The sequence below is a fragment of the Coffea arabica genome, chromosome 2e, assembly GCF_036785885.1.
Source record: "Coffea arabica cultivar ET-39 chromosome 2e, Coffea Arabica ET-39 HiFi, whole genome shotgun sequence".
Lineage (NCBI taxonomy): Eukaryota > Viridiplantae > Streptophyta > Magnoliopsida > Gentianales > Rubiaceae > Coffea > Coffea arabica.
The window spans coordinates 70,377,429-70,395,041 of NC_092313.1; the positions used below are offsets into that span (position 1 = coordinate 70,377,429).

The 17,613-nt window shown below is 38.0% G+C and overlaps 1 protein-coding gene across 4 annotated transcripts; it reads left to right on the top strand.

Annotated features, from left to right (window-relative positions):
- The first annotated feature begins 770 nt into the window (after nucleotides 1–770).
- On the top strand, nucleotides 771–10,986 carry LOC113732847 (cyclin-H1-1-like). 4 transcript variants are annotated; one of them, XM_072080875.1, is made up of 16 exons: nucleotides 771–958; nucleotides 1,220–1,270; nucleotides 1,788–1,866; nucleotides 2,012–2,130; nucleotides 2,228–2,301; nucleotides 2,494–2,614; nucleotides 2,701–2,769; nucleotides 2,904–2,945; nucleotides 3,395–3,472; nucleotides 4,733–4,791; nucleotides 4,880–4,964; nucleotides 5,099–5,187; nucleotides 5,302–7,679; nucleotides 8,863–8,939; nucleotides 9,676–9,730; nucleotides 10,731–10,986. In XM_072080875.1, exons 1-13 carry the CDS (start codon nucleotides 899–901, stop codon nucleotides 5,360–5,362), a joined length of 987 nt encoding a protein of 328 aa, XP_071936976.1. In that variant the 5' UTR covers nucleotides 771–898; the 3' UTR covers nucleotides 5,363–7,679; nucleotides 8,863–8,939; nucleotides 9,676–9,730; nucleotides 10,731–10,986. The 4 variants fall into 4 exon arrangements, with proteins under 4 accessions (XP_071936976.1, XP_071936975.1, XP_071936977.1 ...); XM_072080874.1 differs by lacking the exon at nucleotides 8,863–8,939 and having other exon boundaries at nucleotides 5,302–7,756; XM_072080876.1 differs by lacking the exon at nucleotides 8,863–8,939 and having other exon boundaries at nucleotides 5,302–7,695.
- Nucleotides 10,987–17,613: the final 6,627 nt, after the last annotated feature.

The following is a 17,613-nucleotide window of genomic DNA, read 5'->3' on the forward strand; positions in this document are numbered from 1 at the left end:
GAAGGAACGAAACTTATTGATTGTAAATGAATATTTAAAATCAAGAGAAATTCGAAAATGCGAAAAGATACAAAACTCATTTTGTCACAAGAATTTTACACAAAAGGAAGTTATCGACTATAAAGAAAACCTTCTCGCTGGTCTTTTCTAAGAACTCTTTTAGAATTATTATAGTATTAGTGACGCATTTTAATATTGAATTACACCAAATAGATGCAAAAACAGTGTTTCTCAATGGCAACATCGATGAGACGATCTATATGGTGCACTAAAAAACTTTGTATTGAGAGATTCAAAGAATATGGTTTACATATTTAAAAAATCCATCTATACACTCAAACAAGTATCTCAATAATGATATTTCAAATTTCATCAAGTAATTATCTCGTTTGATTTTGAAATGAATCTAGTTGATAATTGTATATACCATAAATTCTGTGAGAATAAGTATATTTTCTGATACTATATGTTGATGACATTTTATTTACTAGCAACGATATAGGTCTATTGCATAAAATTAAAAGATTTTTAACTAAAAATTTTGAAATAAAAGATTTTGATGATATATTTTTTGTGTTAGATATACAAATATATCAGGATCGCTTTTGAGGTATTTTTGAACTATCATAAAAGGGTTATATCGAAAAGATTCTTAAAAGCAATTACCATACTTCCACTTCCTTGCATAACGTTCGGTTTCACTGGGCATGTATTGTGAGTTTCCCATCTTACCCTCGGATAAATCACAAATGGTCCTATTTCGCGTCAATGAATCTAAAGCACTGTAGTCTCTCTCTCTTGTAAAGCCCCTTTCAAATCTCTCTCTCGCAACAGTGGTCTTTCTGAGAGGGAGAGAGACACACAGCTCGAAGACGAAGAAAAGAAAAAGATATAAAAAATGGCGGATTTCATGACATCAACTCACCGAGCCAAGTGGATTTTCACTCCCCAAGATCTTGTAATCTCACGTTTCTCCGCTCAATTTATCTTATCCAAGATTACCTTTTCCATTTGTTTATTGGAAATTCTTTGAATAGAAAATCAAGGAAAATCAAGAAAACTTGTATTATTACTTAGTATAATTGTTTCTCTTTTTTTTTGGATGTAATTTCCTTATTCCCTCTCTCTCTCTCTCTTTCTCTCTCTGATTCTAGTTTTATCTTTGATTATTTGCCTCTGTTGATTATGGTGTCTTATTTTCTTGGTTTCTTGTTTGTAGAAGGAAAAGTACAAAGCAGCAAATCAAAGAGCCAAACAAGCACTGGAGAAGGTTTTGATGTTCTTTCTTGGATTTATTTATTAACTACACCAAGATTATATCTTCATTATTGTAAATTGAAGGAATGCCACCTATTACTGATGACATCATCTGCTTTAGTCCAAGTTATAGATTGTTGGTGTGCAGCCCTTAAATTTGGCTCCATCCCACATTCGACAAGTAATAATCAAACTTTTGAACAGACTTAAGCTTGTGTTTGGTTCTCCATCAGAAGAGAAGTTGTAGCATACGGAAATGTAGTTTAATGTGAGTAATTGCTCATGTTCACCTCGAATGTGGATAGTCTAAGAAGTTGTTTTGGACATTTATATGGTTTGTGATACCCTATTTTTTTTCTCCCGGGGGATTGGAGGGGGGGGGGGGGGTGTTGTTGGAGCCATTAATCTGGGATGGTTATAGCCGCCTGTAAATTTCAGAATGCTGGTTCTTAGAGGTATCATTGGACATTTTTTCTGTGTTTACAAGGACAGACATTCGTTTTATGCTAATGGCTTTGTTTGCTCTGAAGTATGGGTCGACAAGGGTTGACGTGAACATCGATGGGTCCTTCTCTTACGCTGAACATCCAAATGATGCAAAAGAGAATGGTAAATTTGCTTGCTTTGAATTTTCTTTCTGTATTTACAGCATTTATAATTCTTGCAAATTCCTCCTTAAGTTTCTCAATTTAATCTTGAAAGAAATTATCTGTTACTAATTTTTTTGGCTGTTTATCTTTCTTGATGCTATTAGGTGATAATCACTCACGTCAGAAGCCACTAAAAGTCGAGGAAGAACAACTGATGCGGGCATTCTATGAGTTCAAAATCCAAGATGTGTGTGATGCTTTTAAGTTTCCACGGAAAATTCAGGTATGAACTTTGTTTCTTGAATCAATTCTAACTCTGGATATCAAACAAAAGTGGTTTTAATCCAAAGCTTTCTTCTCAATTCTTCAGTTCTTTGCAGGCAACAGCTCTCATTTACTTCAAAAGATTTTACTTGCAATGGTCTGTGATGGAACATCAGCCAAAGCACATCATGTAAGCATTATCTCTCTCTCTCTCTCTCTCCAACTCCCCTGTACCCCCGGGCCGAAAAAATGTATAAGTTTCAGTATAATTTACTAAGGGTTAAGGGTTCAGTCATTACTTGATTCGGATGAAATACAGTTTTTCTTGTTTACATTCAACCCTGAGCCACTTTTCTGAATCAATTGGTTCTACTCTTTGCAGGTTGACATGCATATATGCAGCTTGCAAGGCAGAAGAGAATCATGTCTCTGCAGAGGAGCTTGGAAAAGGGATTGAACAAGACCATCAGGTGATCCTTAACAATGAGATGCTGGTTCTTCAGGTATGGCTATTGTTTGGTTGAGTGTTGCATTTCTTGCTTTCTATCTAGTATTCTGACAAACATTTCACATTGGGTTTCCTTTGCAGAGTCTGGGATTTGATCTTATTGTTTATGCACCTTACCGTGCACTTGATGGTTTTCTCAATGACGTTGAGGTCTCATCTTGATTTTAGTGTTTGTTGTTAAGAAGTTTAATTCACCTTCCTATACCAGCATCATAGTCTTAGTTTACATAATTCTGGATTTTTCATTTTGTCCCTAAGTGTGACAATCCTTCATTATCCTTCAGGAGTTTTGTGGAGCAAAGGAAGAGCAACTTGCGATGCTAGGGGTAATTATTGACAAAAAGTTTCTAGAAGTATTTATGCTTGATTTTGTGGCCTATGTCCACTACAAGAAATCAATTGTGTAAACAGACATATCCATGTTCTTGTATTCCAATAATTCATTTGACTATGAATTGCTGAAGTAATACCTTTTAATGTTATTCCAACTTTATTGAGAAGTCATGGCTTCTAGATAATGTGATCTCTTCTTGGTACATGTTAGTTGACATGATTTAGTTGCTAAAGTGTTTGCCTGGTTCAATTAAATGTTTTGCATTATTAATGCTGCATGATTTCCTGCCATGCTAGCCTCTGATCGTCCTCGAATCTCCTTATCAGCTAAATGAAACATGTGATGGTTCCATTGGTTTGTTGTCATTATTAGCATCTGTACTTTTTACTGCTCACAGGATCCTACTGACTTCTGAATATTTCTTTTTTTCCTGTGTTAAAGAGTTTGCATGAATCAGCAAAGGTAGAAGTGGATAAAATTATGCGTACTGATGCACCCCTTCTGTTCCCTCCCGGGCAGGTATTCTCCATCTTACCAAGTACTGCTTGGTGCATTTTCGTGTCTCTGTCATTGTATCTTGCACCCTTGTCTATTTAGTCTTCCTTCTGCCGTATACTGGATTATTCAAATTTAAGCCCGGAATTTGCTGGAGACATGCACTGTCTTCGAGTGAGAATCATTAGTTTCTGGCCCTTCCTATCGGATTTATGAAATTTTTTATTATCTGAATATGTTCACTGGTGGCAGATCCACTGTCTTCGAATGAGAATCATTAGTTTCTATCCCTTCCTATAGAATGTTTGACGTTTTTTATGCTCTGCGTGTTCTATGAATTGAATACATGTCATGAAAAAGGGGAGTGAGATTTATGGGTAATTACCAGTGTTGGGTTTTGCATTATTGGTTTTCTTGTTGAATGGTTTTTTTTTTTTTCCATTATTATTATTATTATTTTGTGTAACTTTGCTGATTTATACAGTGCTTTTTTCTGTCTGTCTGGAGGAAAGGCTTGGGATGTATCAGTTTCTATTTTATATTTTTAATTCTTACATTTGGATAAACCTGAATTTTGCAGTCCTTGGAATTTAAGGGCATTATAATTGCTCATTCGTTTAATTTCTTTTAGAGCTATCAATTACCTAGTTGTGTGTTAATTATTTTAGGTACTTCTCAAGTTCACTCTGGAATTGTACCTTGTATAAATTTTCAACTAATTATATAACTGCTTACCCTAAAAGATTCTAAAATACAGTTTATTACCATTTATATGACACTTTTTATTCTCTGCTACTAACTTTTATTTCAATTTGGGTAATTTTCTTGATTCTAGTTTAACAAAGTTGAAAAAGTTTGTCTATGACCTTTTGTCTTGCCCTTACTAGCCTCTGGTCCAAGTATTGTCATTTCCTATCAAAAAGCTGCACATTGCGTAGGTGTCCTGTACATCTCACGGTTAGAGTTATCAGGAGATATTTGGGGTCAATGAAGATAAAGTAGTGGCAGAGTAATTAACTGATAGTTTGGGTTACACTTCGGCAAAGAATAAGTTGTCAGGGAGTAAGTACTTCTACAACCAAGTTGAACACATTACATAGGGTAGATGGATGACCTATAGATGACACTTCTCTTATGCTTTTGCTTGTGCTGAGAAGCTAGTTTCCTACTTCAGCTTTTCTGTTATATCAAAGGTGGTGTTAGTTTTTCATCGTAATGGACAGGGTCTTTTTTATGAGTACCATTGAAAGAAATAACACATTTTTTTCCTCTGGTATGGTGTAGTTGGCGCTGGCAGCCTTACGCAGGTCCAATGAGGCATGTGGAATTTTCGACTTTGAGAGGTTTGACTTCCTGAGAAATCTAAGTTAATGTTTTATGAAGGTCTAACTGGTTTGCTGTCTGAGATAATTTGACACTGACTTGTTGCAGATATCTGAAAAGCGTTTTGTCACGTCAGCATCCTACCCTTAGTAATTCAGATCTTGCTGTTTTCCTAAATCCTGTTGACTCTTTGGTATGAAATTGTCTTATGTTGTTCGAATCTCATGATAGAAGTGGACGTATGGCCATATCTCTGTTATAATTGTTGGAAGTGGCTTAGTGATTTACTACTCTGACCTTACAAAAATTTGCTGAAAATCTATGCAGGTAAATAAGCTTGAGACCCCCACTTCCAAAGACGTGAAGCACATTGACAGGAAACTAAAATCATGTCTAGATCCTGGTTCACATGACAAGTAATACCCTACACCCTTAGATGATTGGAGTTTTTGATCTGTGTGTGTGTGTGTAAATATGTAAATATTTATGTGTGGCACATGTTTATGTCCACATCATTTACTTGCATGCAGGAGTAAGAAACGAAAACACAGATCCAAAGAGAGCTCGAATGACATTCTTGACATGTGTTGACTCTTGAGGTGCAGAACAGCGTTACTCAATCTTGTAACTGCAGCATGTTGTATCCTGGGTTGAGTGAAATAATTCCCAGATCCTGTTAAGGGAGCATAGCATTAGTGAGCAAATGCATTTGCGTTAGTTTAGTGAACTGGATGCAACTTTAGTTGATGCTGTCTGACCTGATGCCAATATTGATCGATGAAATCATCCACTGGAAGGGAAACTGTGCTCTCCTTTTTCCTCTGTTCTCAACCCTCGTTGATAGGATCTGCTTGAGGTTATCATGCCTGATTTCTTCGTTATCGCTATTTGATTTTTTCAGGAGCTGCTATACATATTTTTTTGAACCTAAGTGGGGTGGCATTCAATAATAATTCACCCTTATATCTCTTTCTCTTGCTGTGTGAGAGAAATTTTGTTCTAATCCAGCAAGTTGTCCGAGTGCACAAGAACTCTTTCATTCTTCTGCAGTATCATGGGCTCTCTGTTGGTTGTTGCTTCAGAAATTTCGTGCTTCCTTATGTTGTTGGAACTGAATTTGACTTTTTCGGGGAATGGAGGGAAGTTCTTTTTCTGTCTGGATAAAAGCTCTTCTCCATTCTCTGCGACTCTGAGGTTTACTCTGCAAATATTTGAAGTATGCTTCTATAATACACGTCATTTTGAAAATGACAATAACAGGTTGGTCTTCTCGGACCTTTGGTCTTGTCACAGGCACAGGTTGCATTCTCATGATTATGAAGTTATAATAATATTGCTTGCTTAAACTCCCAAACTTGATGAAATTAGAGATTGGTTTCAACTCACTCTCTCGTATATTCACAAAGTGCAATTCCTGTTTCGCATCAAGTAAATTTTTTATATTTCAGTTATGTAAAGAAAATTACGCCATTAAAATATTTTAAGCTTTGATAATTTTAGCATTTTGGGCCCAATAAATAAATTAGTATACTAAATTTACCTTCCCATTAGAGATTAGAGAGAATTTGTCATGTGCTAAGAAAGAAGGTAAAGAGACATAAATATAAGAGGAACAAAAAGATAGACACAAAGAAAATCCTTTTCTTTGGTAATTCACGTCCAGCACTAGAACGTTGGCTCCTTCCAATTATAAGTGCAATTTTTTTTTTTTAAAGTTTAATCGTTAACATTCATGGTCAATCATTTTAAGTCAGTTAGAAAGGCAAATAGGAATTGCAGGTCAAGGGTTATTTTGTCAATTTGGTGAACATAGGGGGTGAACTGAAGTAGTGGATAATATTTAGGGATAATTTTAGAAATCTCCCTTGAGATTTTCAAGAATTTCACTGACTTTTCCTGAGGTTTGAGAAATTACATTGACCTCCCCTAGCAGAATAAGAGACCCATTTTCTGGCATCACCTAATGTGAAATTACTCATGTATCCCAATACATTATCTGAGATTAGAAAAATAAAATATGAGAATTAAGTAATTATGGCACAAATCAACTAATTGACGAAATTATCTGTCAATAGCATGAACAGTAGTGTGGAAGATACAAAACTACCACATTTCATGAGTAATTCAGAAAGGAAGGAAATAGAAAAACGAGTCTTTTCTTAGGGATTTTTCCCCTTGGTTTAAAAACTAAAGAGATAACCTTTGTATCAAAGGAATTTCGTGAAAGCGGTTGAAAAAGGACGTTAAAGAAAGGCAAAATTGGATATTCTTTTCTATGTAAAATCACATAAAGCATGCCTCTAAGTCAGGTAAACAATCTCTACTGTTCTTGGTTTAGTATTTAAAAGTTATAATTTTAGTTGAAAATCATGAAATTTTTCGAGACAATCATGACTGCAATACATCTTGACTGATAATTGTTTTTGCTAATACACTTTGATTCGAATGCATAAGGGGCATTTGTGAAACAAAATTTTTATCTCTCTCTCCTAGAAGTAATTTTTGACTCATATTTTTTCAGAGATGGACTGATTTTGTTATCAAATCATAGACCTCAAGGGAGGTTAATGAAAAAAAAAAATTTCCAAACCTTAGGGGAGGTTAGTGGAATTGTTAGAAGCTTCAGGGGAGGTTTCTGAAATTATCCCTAATATTTATTTACGCCTCTTCATAATTACCATGCGGTAATAAACAGTAGTGCAATTTTTGTACTATGGAACTGGGGAACCGTTGATTGTTTAAATTGACCCTTTTATCACCAACGAGCTAGAAGTGCCTCGCAACTTCGGAAGGCGGTGGTTGCCCGCCATCAGCAGTTTTGGCGCTCGATGAAATGGTCGCATGTGTAATGGTTCCACTCGCGCTCGGCTTCAATGGGTTATTAAGGAAGCCCAGAACCTTTGTTCAGGTATAATAATTCTTAGGTAAAAGCCTCCTGCTAGTTGCTAATGGCTGCTGCTTTTGCAGTTTTTCTGTTGCTCGAAGGTTTGTTATATATTTTAAGTTTTAACTTTCCAAACCTCCTTTGAAGTAGTGGTGTTCTCATTTCGATTACTTTCTTTAAGTAATTTAGTGTATATTTTTAGTATTCAGCTTTTTTGGATCGTTATGTTTGGAAGATAATTTCTTGTTTCAAGAGCAGTCACCATGTGTTTGATTAAAGGCCTAAGAGAACTGAAATGCAACTGTTGTTTGATCGTTCACTTTATTTACAGTATGTCTGTTGGTGAAGTGGGATTCTTTTTTCATTTTTTACCCCTGGTGTGTTTTGGCTGCTTTTTTTTTTTTTTGTGGGGGGGGGAGAGGGAGAGGGTGAGGGTTGGTTGGAGTGCCATTTCGTTACATGAAGGAACACCTCATGATATTCAGGAGGATGAATGTGGCCTAGTATTAGGGGTTTGTTGCCCATGTTAGGACAAAAGGTTTGATTTCCAACGTCCTTATTGCCTTTCCCCCTCTGGATTCTGCATTCCACTCCCTCCCACTCTAAATAATCTTAAGAAAAAATTATATTTGATTTCTTGCACGCATATGCATTGAGAGGATGGCTGATGGCAGCAAATTCCTTGAGGTCATTCATTTTATTTACAGTATGTTTGTTGGTGAAGTGGGATTCTTTTTTCTTCTTTTCCCCCCTGGTGTGTTTTGGTTGCTTTTTTTTTTTGGTGGGGGGGGGGTGCCATTTCATTATATGCAGGACACCTCTCAATATTCAGGAGGATGAATATGGCTTAGTATTAGGGGTTTGTTGCCCATGTTAGGACAAAAGGTTTGATTTCCAACGCCCTTATTGCCTTCCCCCTCTGGATTCTGCATTCCACTCCCTCCCACTCTAAATAATCTTAAGAAAAAAATTACATTTGATTTCTTGCACATATATGCATTGAGAGGATGGCTGATGGCAGCAAATTCCTTGAGGTCAATGTTTTCACGTTTTAGATTGAGTGTAGAAAATAATGTTTTGACATAATGGTTCAAGGCTTAATAAATATGAGCCTGTCTAGTTCTCCTGAGTCTCCAGGCAATGAAATTCAATATTATTTGCTCTATTTTGGTGGTTCTTATAAACTGATATATTAATTCCTCTCGAGGTTCAATGGAAATTTGAGATGGAACATGGACAAAGATTCTCTGAGCTATTGGCAGGCTCTTGCATATGTTTTACTATGTGAGGTTCATTCTATTGTTTATTGTAAACCTTGGTCAACAGCTTTAATTAAGAGGGAATAATTCTGGTATTAGCATAGTACAAACAAGTTTAGATGACAGAAAGTGGTTTCTCTGTGTGGTTTGGGCATGATAAGGGTTAATAGCTGGCAATTCTTTAAATAAGTTCCTCTTTTGTAAGTTTCCATGATTACATTAATCATTAAATTTAGCAGTAGTCAATGACACTAATCTTGTCTGACCCTTGATCTTAACTAATTTAGAGTGTGAAGAAGATAATGCTTAAGAAATTCGTGTTGCAACTTTCTGATCTGTGGTCCTTGCGCTTGTTCTTAGGTTTGATTAAAAACATGTTTTAGGATACACAAAAGATGATTGCTTGACTTTCATGGTACTTAATCACTTAAAATCATGTTTACATAGCAAAGTATCAACAACATGGAAAAGCATACTTATGGTTTTGTGGCACATTTTTTCAGCTTTTGGGATTTTCTTCTATTATAATTAATCTTAGGCAAATTGACTGTATTGGTCATACTATCTTAATTTTCATATGGCATTGGATAAACACACAGAGTATGCATGTTGAGGCTAAGATCGAATGTATGATTTAAGATATATTGCAATTCTCTTATCATGTATTATATTGAAATCTTTCAAAAAAGCATTACGTCTTATAATACAGACCAATTATTGGCATACTATCACCATGCTTATTCTACTATGGCTTGCTGTAGGAAATATGCCAAAGGGAAATTGCTGGTGGAAGGCTTCTAACTCCAGTAACTACAAGTAAAAGTTCTTTCTTTACATTTTTTGTTTGATATTTTCTTATGGTCATCATCAACACTGTGATCTTTTGCTTAAAAAAAATTGTCCTGGTCCCAAATGACGTCCAGATTTCTTGTTATTCATGTTTTCTCACAGAAACTAAACTTCTCTGTGATTGATTCATAGCCTGCTTGTCATCATGGATCATGTTGTCCAAGTATATCATTGTTGAAAGCTGGAGATTGTCCTTGTTAGTGTCTGAATCTTCAATTCTGTTGAAAATTTTAAAAAATAGAAAAGAAAACATGTTCTATGTTGGCCTTTCATTTTCTTAGTCAAGAGTTGCTGGAAGCTTGTTTTGATTTTGGTTTTCAAACTGAAAGTAATGGTTGGAAATATTTGGACATCTCATAATTCATCTTTCTTTGCAACAATAGACCATCTCATCTCTTTTACACAACTAAAAATCTGCCCATTTGATTCTAGATGCTTGATCCTGAGTAATAGCCTGAAGCCTTTCCCATTTGTAGTAATAGATTCTCAGTTAGAAACTCTTCCGCTGTCACAAATTCTTTTTCCACTCCATTTACATTTTCGCTGGTATATCAGCTTTGTCGGTTCCGCTTCCTACTGTCCACTCTGATTTTCTTTTCCTGCATGAAACTTCTTTACATAAATCCTGAAAGTCTTTATTCTGTATGATTTTGTACCAAAATGCATGGTTCTCTCTCCAATGTTGTCTTACCATCTTGGGCAGCTAGCCACACATATGCTTACAGTCCTCCTGCCCAAACAGAAAAAATAAAATAAAAAAAGAAAACAACATAACTGACAAGAAACACAAAATAACGAGAAAAAAGAAGAGCAGAGTATTTTGCCCAGTTGAACTAATCTTCTGTTTGTAATGTAAGAGGAAGGGACCTTTTCCAAATGCTTCTAAAAAGATTGCTGTGATACATTTAGGAAGATCGTTGTTTAAATTTTGTTTGTAAGGATCTGACAATTTGTATGACTTTTGCAGACATTGACTTTAACTGGGGAAGCTGTTCAGCTAGGGGCATGATTGCTGTGAATAGGATCTCTATCCATGGGATGATATTTGGGAGAAGTTTTTGTGATCCCATTTCCCATTATTTTAATGTAAGCTCAAGTGCTCATGTCATAATATCTGGTTTTTGGGTTGGACCAGACATTGAGGATGGATGGGGTTTTGTAGAAGCATTTGTACATCGAATATATTGATTAATCTATGTAAGATTTTTTTCTTTCTTGGGCTCTTTTTCCTGCTCCAACATGTTATCTGTGCACTTCTTGATTGCTACTTGGGTTGACTTTCTGACCTCATTTAGGAAGATGTTTATTTCCTTAAAAAATATCCGCAATCTTGAAACCTTCTAAGCTCCAATTTTATGTGCACCATTTATTTTTCTTCCTTGTCCACATCTTCTCTATTCTTTCATTACATTCTGTCAGGAGGAGATGTGCTTTTGGATAATTGCACAACAAAGTCAAATAGAATTCTCTACATTAATTTGTGGGATGCTGCATCACTTAATGATAATTTCAGCTAGTTATTTGAAAAAGCGAAGTTACTTCTCTTTCATGAGCTACACGAAAAATTTCCACTGCATCCAGTAAATTAAGAATAATCCCTGGTTTTGAACTTTCAAAGCATCTGGATCTTATGTTGGATCTGAGTCTTTAACATTGATATTCTGTTTTTCTGGTCCTCCAATCTACCATCCACTCCAGACAGCAACTATTTTCGCCTCCTTCAAGAGCATTTCAGTGTCCTCTGTTACTTTCTCTGTTCTCCTCTTTGCCCTCCTCTTCCCACTAATTGCTTGTGCTGCATTTGCTGACATCTATCACTTTCCCCTCCTGCCTCCCTTCCACCTCACCCTGCTCCTCCCACCATGCTCGCATTAAGTTGGCAACTATCAAAACATCTTCATTGTCCATCTGGCTTTACATAGTCTGGTTTAATGCCTGTTCTGTTCACATTTGGGGACTCTTCATTCTGGTACAAAGCTTCAGAAAGTGTATCTAAAAACCCCTTTTGCGTGCTCACCAAAAGAACAAGAATCCATGGATTTAAAAGGTAGGGCTCAAATAAGTGACTCTATCAAATGACTGAATCATTTGCTTATTGTATATTTTGTATGATGTCTAATAGCTTACACGTTTTTGTGGTGATTAATCGCACTTGATCCAATCCCAACTACAATTTGACTACTCATGTATTTTTTTGTGGCTTGAATCGAAAATTGTTGATAAGCAAAAGAAGCCCAAAATCTGCAGTTGTCAATGCTTAACATCTCTCTTGAGAGTGATAGTATTACCACCGGTGAAGTGCTTTCTAGTGATTTCACTCTTACTGTGACACTCCTCGACGCTTGTCACAAGGCAAATATCCGAAGCGGATGAAGTAAAAGCATATCGAATTAACTCTGAGGCTTGCTCAAGACGTAATAAGTCGAGGAATAAAGGTCTTGATAGCATGAGAGGTATTCTTGCCAAGAGAATTACTCTTGCTGTAAGTTGGGTTAGCCATGGACAACGATCTTGTGGGATAATTCGTGTGATTGGAGGTTGTCAATCAATTTATAAATGTCTCTCATTCATCAATTTACCACATTAATAATCTTACTTATTCATCAAATTACGGCATTAATAATTCCTATGTAAAAATTAACTCGGATTTCAAAAGAAAAAAATAATATAAATAATCTCTTTTGTTCAATAAACTATTACATCGTTACGTCTCTTATCTTCTCTCTCTCTTCGTAGAGGAAACGGAAGAGATTAGGAGTTGGATAATATTAATATTTCTACCAGTTAAGTTAGGTTTTTGGAATGATTCACCCAAATTTCATCTTATGGATAGTTAAAAAAAATGTTTTTTTTTCCCTGCAGGAAGAAATCCAAATTCCCGTAGATACACAACTTTCCAATTGTAAGAGCTGAAAATCACTGAAACATTTAAATCCACGTCCTAAACATCAACTTTAAAATCTATTACTAAAACAATTAAATCAGGAACTGTTCAACATTCCCATTTTCAGAAAAAACAAGTTGGACCTGGGAATCTAAGAATTAGATGAATTCATCAATGCTGTATCGCTTAACCTTATGAAATTTTTGCAGAGTTCGTGAAATTTGTCAACAATCTTGCATTTTTGATAGATGCATTTTGCCTTCAATTTTACCTCTCCGTTTCTTTTTCTTGCAAAGGATAAGGATTCTGCTACGTCAATTTCCTTCTATGGTTTTCGTTAGTGTTATGCAATAATCATTTATCTGGTTTCATGGTGTCATGGAGTATGAGGAAAATACAGAAGTCGTGATCTAGAATACAGGAAAGGCGTGTTCCAGCTGGAAGAAGGAGAGAGGCGTGTTCCAGTTTGTGTGAAAGGCGCAGCCACGCAACTTGAGGAAGTAAGGCGTGACTTACAAATCACGCCTTCTATCTGTTATAACAGAATTATGCTTCTGTTTGGCACAAGTGGAGCTGATGATTCCAGAACTTCCACGTGGCCTCACCTGATTAGCTAGTTTAGAAGTTAGTTAGTCTGGAAGTGCCATAAAAGGCTGAAGAATCCGAGAGTTAGACAGATTTTTGTCATATTATTTCCATTGTTTGTAAACAGAAATTGGCTCTGCCAATTTCCCTCTCTTTTCTTTTTCAATTCCTTCAATCTTTCCCCTTCTTGGCTAAATCCATTATTTCTGTTCTTGTAATTGGTTTTCCAGATTCAATTAATGAAAGTTGAAGTTCATTCGTTCACTAATTCATTGATTCTTCATTAACTGATTTTATTCATTCGAGCTTGTTCCTTCTGATTTCCGCATTAGTTCTGGCTTCTCTGGTTTCTGGTCCATAACAGTGGTATCAGAGCTTAGCTACGAGCCATTGGGATGACAAAATCTCAGGAGGAGGTGTTAAAAAAAGATATCTCTGAGCTAGGCAGTGTGGTCAAGGTGTTGGGACATAGGCAAGAAAGCACAGAGAAGACTCTCAAAAATCTAGACCAAAAAATATGAAAGTATGATGGCTATGATGGCTCAGATGATGGCAAAATTCAATGACAAGGACAAGGAGGCAGAAAGTAGTAGCTCCATTGAAGGACCTAAGAAGGAAGGAACACAGGAGGAAGGCTATGGCAGATCAGATTGGAGGGAGACCAGAACCTACTCCAGAATGCCTAAAGTGGAGTTACCTAACTTCACAGGAGATAATCCCAGGGAATGGATCCGTAAGGCTAATAAGTTCTTCAAGATCAATGGAGTGGAGGAGAACATGAAATCTGAGATTGCTGAGCTATACCTGAGGGACAGAGCTGATACCTGGTTCCATGGAGTATTCAGTGGCAGGGGAACCATTCCATGGACAGAACTGGCTACTGCTTTGTGTAAAAGGTTTGGGGAGGGTACACCAGAAGAAGCTATTGAAGAATTCAACAAGCTTAGGCAGGAAGGATCCATAGCAGACTACCTGGAAAAGTTCGAGCTACTCAAAGCACTGGTAATGCCTTCCCTCCCTCATTTGGCAGATTCCTACTATAAAGCATGTTTCCTAAGTGGTCTAAAGGAAGAAATAGTCAATATGGTTAAAATGGCCAAACCTGCAACCCTGTCAGATGCAATAGAAGCAGCCAAGCTACAAGAAAAGAACCTGAAAGCTATGCAAAAGTTTCACAAACCCCTACCTAACAGCCCCCAGACACACAGAACCCATTTCCACCCACAGAGCCATAACAAATGGAACCCCACCCCATCCAGATCCTCAGATAAAAACCCCACAGACACCTACAGAACCCCAAACAGCAACACTAACCAGTTCAAAAAGATCACCCCTAGTGAGTTCAATCTCAGGAGGGAGAAAGGACTATGTTATAAATGTGCTGAACCTTACACACTTGGCCATACTTGTAAACAATCCCACATCCATCTTCTGCTAGTACATGATGACAATGAGAAACAGGTAGCTAGTGAGGAAGGAAGAGAGACTGAACCTGAAGTTTTCTGCGATTGCATTGAAAGCAAAATTGGGGATGAACATATGGAAATCTCCATCAATGCTCTAGCAGGAGGTAGTGAACACCAAACTATTAAATTGAAGGGGTTAGTAAAAGGGAGAACTATCACTGCACTTATTGACAGTGGTAGCACTCACTGTTTCCTGGATGCACAACTAGCTAGCAATCTGAAACTGGTTAGTAGTGGTCCACCCCTAGTTGTTAAGGTAGCTAATGGGGAAAAGGTACAGTCCAACAGCCTAGCTAAACCTGTAGTGTGGAAAATGCAAGGCTATGAATTCCAGCACCAGTTCAATACACTGAAGCTAGGAGGATGTGATATGGTGCTGGGAGTAGACTGGCTGGCCAGATTCAGTCCTATGGAGTTTGACTTCAAGGGGCTTAGTGTGAAGTTCAGGAAAGGGAAACAGCAGGTGGAACTGAAAGGGGAGAGGGATCAGGTGCAGCTAAGGTTGATCAAAGGGAGTAGACTACATAAGTGGGCCAGGAAACAGGCCTATGGAATTATGGCTCAGCTCAGTGCAGTCCAGGAGGAGGTACAGGCCAATGCTACTACACCCCCAGAGGTGGAGGAGGTACTGCAGGATTTTGAGGAGGTATTCAAAGAACCTCAAGGGCTGCCCCCTGAGAGGGGTCATGATCATTCCATTACCCTTAAAGAGGGGTCTAAACCTTTCCAGATCAGACCATACAGGTGTCCCTATATTCAAAAGACTGAGATTGAGAAGCTGGTGCAAGAAATGTTGGGAAATGGTATCATTCAGCACAGTAATAGCCCCTTTGCATCCCCTGTACTTCTGGTAAAAAAGAAGGATGGCACCTGGAGATTCTGTGTTGATTATAGGCAATTAAATGAGCTGACAGTCAAAAATAAATACCCTATACCCCTTATTGATGAACTTTTGGATGAGTTGACAGGTTCCAAATATTTCACCAAGATAGATTTGAGGGCAGGCTACTTCCAGATCAGGGTGAAGGCAGCAGACATTCCCAAGACTGCATTTAGAACTCATCAGGGGCTCTACGAGTTCAAGGTGATGCCATTTGGGCTCACCAATGCCCCTGCTACTTTCCAGAGTCTGATGAACCATGTCTTTCAAAAGCAGCTAAGGAAATTTGTGCTTGTATTCTTTGATGATATCTTGATATATAGCTCAAGTTTGCAGGAACATTTGAAGCATGTTACAGAAGTCCTAGACATCCTCAGGAAACACCAACTGTATGCCAAAAGGAGCAAATGTGCCTTTGGCCAAAAACAGGTGGAGTACCTGGGACACATCATATCTGCTGAAGGAGTAAAAGCTGACCCTGAGAAGATTGAAGGTATGGTGAATTGGCCTACACCAGGAAATGTGAAACAGCTGAGAGGGTTCCTAGGCCTGACAGGGTACTATAGGAGATTTGTTAGGGGATATGGTGGTATAGCTAAACCATTGACTGCACTACTGAAGAAGGACAGCTTCCATTGGGGACCAGAAGCAGATGAGGCATTTCAGAAGCTCAAAAGGGCCATGTGTGACACACCTGTCCTGGCTCTACCTGACTTCAACCAACCATTTGTAGTAGAAACTGACGCCTGTTACAGTGGGATAGGGGCAGTATTAATGCAGAACAGAAGACCTTTAGCCTATATCAGTCAAGGTTTGGGGCCTAGGAATATGGGGCTATCTATTTATGAAAAGGAGCTACTAGCTTTAGTTACAGCAGTCTCAAAATGGAGACATTACTTGGAGGGCCAACACTTCATCATCAACACTGATCATCAGAGTTTAAAGTACTTGCTGGAACAACGGATCACCACACCCCTGCAGCAGAAGTGGTTAACTAAGCTCATGGGGATGAGTTATGAGATCCACTACAGGAAGGGAAAGGAGAACGTGGTAGCTGATGGCCTTTCCAGGAGGGGAAACTCAGGCTTGGAGTGCACTGCAATAACCACTATAGTACCAGAATGGATCAAGGAGGTGATTAGTAGCTACCAAGGAGATGACTGGGCACAGAATATCATCAGGGAAGTTCTACTTAAACCAGACCTGATTGCCAATCACAGCTATCAGAATGGTATACTGAAGTTTAGAGGAAGGGTAGTAGTGGGATCAGGAGGGGAGATAAGGAAAAAGCTGATCAACACCTTACATGACTCCCAATTGGGGGGGCATTCTGGGATTCAGGCCAGTTTCATGAGAGCCAAGCAGTTGTTCTATTGGCCAGGAATGCACAGAGACATCAAAACAGCAATCCTAAAATGTGATATCTGTAGGAAGTGTAAGGATGAGCATGTATCCTATCCAGGGCTCCTACAACCCCTGCCAATTCCACAGTACCCCTGGAGCCACATCACTATGGATTTCATTGAAGGATTACCTAACTCTGAAGGAAAGGATACTATCATGGTAGTAGTAGACAGGTACACTAAGTATGCTCACTTTCTGAGCACCTCACATCCTTATGATGCCCCAAGGATCGCCAGGATTTTTCTAGATGGAGTGGTCAAGTTGCATGGAGTACCTCAGAGTATGCTATCAGACAGAGACAGGGTCTTCACCAGTCAGTTCTGGGGAGAACTGTTTACATTCCTGGGAGCTACACTGGACCTCAGTACCGCCTACCATCCTCAGTCTGATGGCCAGACTGAAAGGGTCAATCAGGTATTAGAAATGTACCTCAGGTGTTTTTCACATTTGGAACCAAAAAAGTGGAATCATTGGCTGACTATGGCTGAATGGTGGTACAACACTAGCTACCACACAGCCATCCAAATGACCCCTTTTGAGGCTCTATATGGGCAGGCACCCCCCCAATTAGCTATAGGGCCATATACTCAGGCCAAGGTAGCTGTTGTTGGGGACTACTTAAGGGAGAGAC